Source organism: Lactuca serriola, chromosome 4 (assembly GCF_051521515.1).
Source record: "Lactuca serriola cultivar US96UC23 chromosome 4, Lser_US96UC23_V15, whole genome shotgun sequence".
Taxonomy (NCBI): Eukaryota; Viridiplantae; Streptophyta; class Magnoliopsida; order Asterales; family Asteraceae; genus Lactuca; species Lactuca serriola.
In genome coordinates this window covers 316,460,447-316,466,446 of record NC_136411.1, presented here as the reverse complement: position 1 = coordinate 316,466,446, position 6,000 = coordinate 316,460,447, and the positions used below count along the sequence as shown (strand labels likewise).

Genomic DNA, 6,000 nt, shown 5'->3' with positions numbered 1-6,000 from the left:
AAACTAGAGTGTATCCAAAAGAAGTTTTTATGGGGGAGTTCAGAGGGTACTAGAAAGATCCACTGGGCCTCTTGGGATATGGTCACTGCATCCAAAGAAGCTAGTGGGCTTGGAATAGGTACAATCAAATCCTTAAACGTGTCTCTTATAGTGAAGTGGTGGTAGAGGCTAAGAGTTGGCCCCCCAACAACCTGTGCAGCTGCAATCACAGGTCTGCATGATCTTAATTCGAAACCGGATGGTTACTATGCTAATAATAAATTACCTGGAGTCTGAAAAAACATAGCAGGTGCAAGCAAGGAATTGATAAAAAAAAAAAAGAAATTGCAACTGAAAGGATATTGATAAAACAATCAGGCGGACTTGGAAACTTGTGGACCTGCAGTCTCGCTTCTGGTGGGAATTTTACTGTCAAAGCTCTTCGAAAAGTCTGGGAATCTTGCTCTACTATCTCTATAGGGCTCTTGGAATGGACTACTGATATCCCCATTAAGGTAGTGTGTTTTGTGTGCAGAGCACGTATGGGCAAGATTCCTACAACTTTGGCTCTATCCAAGAGAGGGGTAAATCTGGAAAATACTTTATGCAGTCTTTGTGAAGACATACAGGAATGCGCAGATCATGCTCTGGTTGGCTGCCAATACTCCTGAATTGTGTGGGAATGGACATTCAACTGGTGTGGGATTCCAACACCCACTCTCCTATCGGTGTGTGATGTGCTAGACTTCGCAACCAAATGGTTCGATTGCCCTCTAAGGAGGAAATTGCTTCTCGGGACCTGCTATGGATCCATATGGAATATTTGGAAAGCACGAAATAACAAAGTTTTTAAAAAGCAGTGGTTGCCCCCTGCCAAATGTGCAGATATCATACAGTCCACTACATTTTTGTGGATCAAAAACAGGAGGAAAAACTCAAACATGGAGTGGCAAGACTGGTGCAGGAGTCCATTCCTTTGTCTATAGTTCTTGTTATGTGGTGGTTTGTTATTTGGTGTTTTTCTTTTGTTTTATGTTTTGATTTTCCTCTGTAAACTCTCATTGCGGCCTCTAGTCTCTTGCTAGAGGTTTGCCTTTTTATATATCTATTTGCCGGTTCCGAAAAAAATGTCATGTCAGTCACATTTATGCCATGTCACCAAGTATTAGGCCACATCAAAATTTAACCTCCAGCAAACGGTTACCAATGGGTGAGATCTGAACAAAAGATATATTTTGTTGGTGCTTCTTATACAAAGCCTTTAGTTTGATGATTTTTTTTAACAGACAAAACTTTAATGGTGTTTTTTGAACGTTTTTAAAATATTCTTACTCTTATAATCATTTTCCCTTTAAATCTATCTATAATTTTAGTTCATTTAGTAGATTCTAAATTCTTTAAAAGATATTTATAAAACGCCCCTAAATATAAAATATAATTTGATAAATAGTTAATATAATCTCAATAAAAAATAAAAAAATGAATCTAATAATAAAAATTTTATTAACTCCATAGCCGTATCGGGGCTTAGTTATAATGACTGTGTTCCGCCTCTGATAAGTTATAAAATTAAATCTATTTTTTTTAAAGCAACCGATTTTTATTGGTTCGATCCGACCTCTCACAGATATTATTTACTTTTTAGTCTTTACCTATTTCATAAAAAAAATATGTTCTTGCTTTAAATTTTTTGTTTATTAATTACACGTGTGAAATCAAATACTATATCATATACTATTTAAATACCATTTATTCAACCTCTCACCAAGAGTCAACTTTTTCATTCTATATCAACCTTTAAGTCTCAAATAATTTCAATATTTTCTCTCATCAATCAACCTAAAACTCTCTCTTTTCTCCCCATATTCAACTTATTTTCAAAAACTTATTCAAAAACCGTCATATCAAATTATCAATGGCAGAAAAAAGCAAGATCTTGATCATCGGAGGGACAGGATACATCGGAAAGTTTGTAGCGGAGGCAAGCGCCAAAGAAGGTCATCCAACTTTCATTTTGACCAGAGAAAGCACAATCAAACATCCAGAAAAATCCAAGCTCCTCAACAATTTCACAAGTCTTGGTGCCAAACTTGTTATTGTATGTATATATCATAACGATATTATAGAATTTCAAGATGTTGGTTCTATTTATTGAGATTCTTTAATAATATAAATTCTTATTTTATATTAACTGTTTTTCAGGGTGATCTTTATCATCATGAAAGTTTGGTGAAGGCAATAAAGGAAGTTGATGTCGTCATCTCGACAGTAGGTGGGGAATCCGTGGCTGACCAAGTTAAACTCATTGCAGCCATTAAAGAAGCTGGAAATGTCAAGGTACCTTCCTTTCACTTTTTCCTTTTATATATGATACATTAATTAATTATTAAAAACATGAAAAAAAAAAAAAAAGTTCGGGTCTACCAAACACGACTCGTTTTGACTTTTGAGTAGGACGACAATAGGACCACATTTTAGTAGTTTTGTTGTCTATCTAGTGTTATCTAACTTTCCAACATGCTCCTCTTTATTATTATAGGTGTTTTGTATCTACTATAAAACTAACTTAAATTAAAATTTAATGAAATGTATTTATTAGAGATTTATACCTTCGGAATTTGGAACCGATGTGGATCATGTAAATGCGGTTGAACCAGCTAAGAGCACTTTTAAAGGAAAAACTGACATTCGTAGGGCAGTTGAAGCTGCAGGGATCCCACATACCTTTATAGCATGCAACGGTTTTGCTGGCTATTTTCTACCAACTGTTGGCCAAATGGACACCTACACTGCCCCAAGAGAAAAAATCACCATCCTTGGGGATGGAACTCCGAAAGGTACAAGTATTAATGCATAATGTACAACATAATAATGCAACGGTGAACAACTCGTTTAATATTTTTTATTTCTATCTAGTTGTTTTTGTCAAAGAAGAGGAAATAGCTTTGACTACCATCAAAACAATCGATGACCCACGTACCTTGAATAAGGCACTAATTTTCAGACCTCCGGGTAACACACTGTCATTTAATGAAATTGTTTCAATATGGGAAAACAAAATTGGAAAGACCCTTGAGAGAACGTACGTTTCCGAGGAGCAACTTCTCAAAAACATCAAAGGTAAGTTAAAGGAAATGATTCTTTAGACTGTTTTATGTAGAAAGTATTTTTATACATGGGGTTAAGATTGAAATTTGTCATTTAAACTATTGTGTAAGTGCTCATTTAGTCACAAAATTTTGAAAAATAAATATATTTTGTTTGTTGTGCAGAGGCTCCATTTGGCTTGAGCATTGTATTATCTATAATGCATTCGGTTTTGGTGAATGGAAGTGCTGCCAACTTTGAAATTGAACCTTCATTTGGTGTGGAGGCTAGCGAGCTCTATCCAGACATCAAGTATACCACCATTGACGAATATCTTACACAAATTGCTTAATGCCTTTGTTTCGTCTTACATAAAACTCATTTTGTTGCATGTGAGTGATTATTATATTTATGCTTTTAATGAAAGAAAATAAATTTGTTATCTGGTCACATATTGTATGTTTGTGGTTTTATCTTTTCTTAAAAAACTTAATGAAAACTGAAAAGGCACCAATTCTTAGATATTGCTTTATTTATCTTTTTCAATTCTTGAACTATTAGAACAATTTTTGTTTTATCTACTACTATTGGCTCATAAGATCAATCATTTTTGAACAACAATTAATACATGGTAAAAAAAATTAAACCCCTCCGACTTAAATTCACTAATAATCCTCCTAATAACAATATATGAAACATTATTACAGTTGGCAATATCGATCGATATATGTGCACATGAGTCGGTTTGAGTTCTATTTTACACAAACCCACAAGTTTTATTTGTGATATTTGGGTCGGGTCCCATGCGCTCATTTGGCTTGGATGCTGAATTTATGACCATTGAGTCTATGATTTGCTCAAGATTGATGTAGATAAAAATTTAGATTCAAAACAACTTCTTAAGATAGCGAATAATATCTTAAGTGGTTCTGAACAAAAATTCATAAAGTCTCCGAAAAAAAGAAAAAACTTGAGAATTTTGTTGACTTAGATGACATTAGCGAATAAATGAGTGAAATTAAAGAAAAGATGGAAATATGTTGTGTTAATTTGGCCTTGTTTAAAAACAATTCTTCAAAGTATAATTTAGATGTGGAGGTTTCATCGATAATTAGTTATGAATGAATGAAATAGTGGTACTTTAAAAACTTTATTTAGGTAATTATTCTAAATTTAAACATATGTTACAAAAGATTGGACAAGAAAACTTGAATGTCAAGACTTTTGTATATCCGAGAGTTACAAATTGTCCAAATTACATTTTTGTAAACCCAAGTTATACAAAACAAATTATTCCCAATTAGTGTCAGTGGTCCAAAAAGATAATGAGAATGTTGCAACCATTTTGGTCAACTAAAAAAGAAATTGAAAATAATGTTAACTCGAGGCCAAATGTTGGTTCTTCAAAGAATTATGTTTGGGTTTTGAAAGATTCTCAAGATAAATGCTCCACTTTTGTTTCGTCAAAGATGCCAGTTTGAGTTGTTAAGGGAGTTGAATATACTAAACCAATTTGTGAAAAACAATCATTTGTTCTCGTACTACAACCACAAAAGAAACAACAAAGGATTTTAAAACATCACTTAATAAATAACTAAAAATTAATTAATGAGATTATTAACTATGCTAAAAGAATTATATTAATTATTCGAAGATAATTAATGGATAATTTTAGAAGATTATTATAAAATTCAATTTAAATAATATAATCGGATAAACATTGGATTCAAATAAGAAATTTTTTCAGCCCAATGATAAGATCTCATATCTATATAAAGGGATAATTTTTTATGGTATACGTTTATCTCATGGTAAATAATAATAATAATAATAATAATAATAATAATAATAATAATAATAATAAATAAATAAAAGAAGAAGAAGCATTGATGGTGTTTTTGAAACCTTAGCTTCATTAATTCAACCAAGAAGCCATTTGAATTTGATTTTAGTCATTGATATAGCTTGATATTATGATTTGGATGTAAGTTTGATGATAATGAGTCTAAAGGGTGTTTGGAATTGTTTTTCAATCAACTTATTGATTTTTTTGAGAAAACTAGGAGTTCTTTGTTTTAAAAAAATCATTTTCTTTTGCTTAAAAAGTTAGTTTTTACCAAACACGTTTTAAAATTATTTATTTTTTGAGAAACCAATAAGTTAATAGGTCATTTTGAAAAACACTCACAAACACCCCCTAAAATCAAAAATTGAAATCTCTAAATTTGTTAAATTTGGATTTATAGTGTTAAATGGAGATTAATTAAAATTCAACATATTTCTATTTAATTAATTAGGTGCTAATTGACTTTATATTAATAAAGTTAAATGATACTTTTGAGTAAGGTTTATCCATCCTATTTACAAAGAGTAAGTTTAACTAGATCTAGTGGTCTTTTTTTATACCTTGTAAGCTCTAATTCAAGATAATGATGTCGATACGTGAGATTAATCATTATGATGATTTTAATTTGGTTGTAATTAAGTGTTTGAAAAAATCTTTGAACTCTAATTAATCTTCTTAAACCATTAGAATTCGAATTAGAAGAGTTAAAGAGTCAAATTGGATAAACTATGGAAAGTGGAAACATTTATATAGTGTTTACTCCAAGTATTGGGCTTTAAAAAAAGCCCAACAACAAACTTATCTATAAAGGTTACCGAGAAATTAAGTCCAATTGAGAATGAAGTGGAACAAAAGGGTGGTGGTGATGAGATTGTTCACCAGAAGGAGTCTGATGTACATGAGCGGACATTGATGATTGATTTGATTCAAGAACAAGATGAAAATGTTGCTTTGATCTCTGACCCTATGGTTTCTTCAACTGGAGTTGTCATGAATAAAGTTTTAAAAACTGGAATTATTGATACAGATCCAAATCTCAAATGCTTTCTTATGGGAATATGGATGATTTATCTTGAGCAATTGGTACT

General features: G+C 31.8%; 1 protein-coding gene across 1 annotated transcript; it reads left to right on the top strand.

Annotated features, from left to right (window-relative positions):
* Positions 1 to 1,779: 1,779 nt before the first annotated feature.
* LOC145097306 (phenylcoumaran benzylic ether reductase Pyrc5-like) lies at positions 1,780 to 3,588 on the top strand. Its single transcript, XM_079034844.1, has 5 exons — positions 1,780 to 2,077; positions 2,182 to 2,316; positions 2,579 to 2,816; positions 2,896 to 3,099; positions 3,252 to 3,588. Exons 1-5 carry the CDS (start codon positions 1,895 to 1,897, stop codon positions 3,416 to 3,418), a joined length of 927 nt encoding a protein of 308 aa, XP_078890970.1. The 5' UTR covers positions 1,780 to 1,894; the 3' UTR covers positions 3,419 to 3,588.
* Positions 3,589 to 6,000: the final 2,412 nt, after the last annotated feature.

What these genes read in the sequence shown, in the direction of transcription:
- LOC145097306 (XM_079034844.1), top strand. Translation starts at nt 1,895, where the DNA reads ATGGCAGAAAAAAGCAAGATCTTGATCATCGGAGGGACAGGATACATC. An exon ending in AAGAAGCTGGAAATGTCAAG is followed by an intron (nt 2,317 to 2,578) that starts GTACCTTCCTTT and finishes TGTATTTATTAG; the next exon opens with AGATTTATACCTTCGGAATT. An exon ending in ACTTCTCAAAAACATCAAAG is followed by an intron (nt 3,100 to 3,251) that starts GTAAGTTAAAGG and finishes TTTGTTGTGCAG; the next exon opens with AGGCTCCATTTGGCTTGAGC.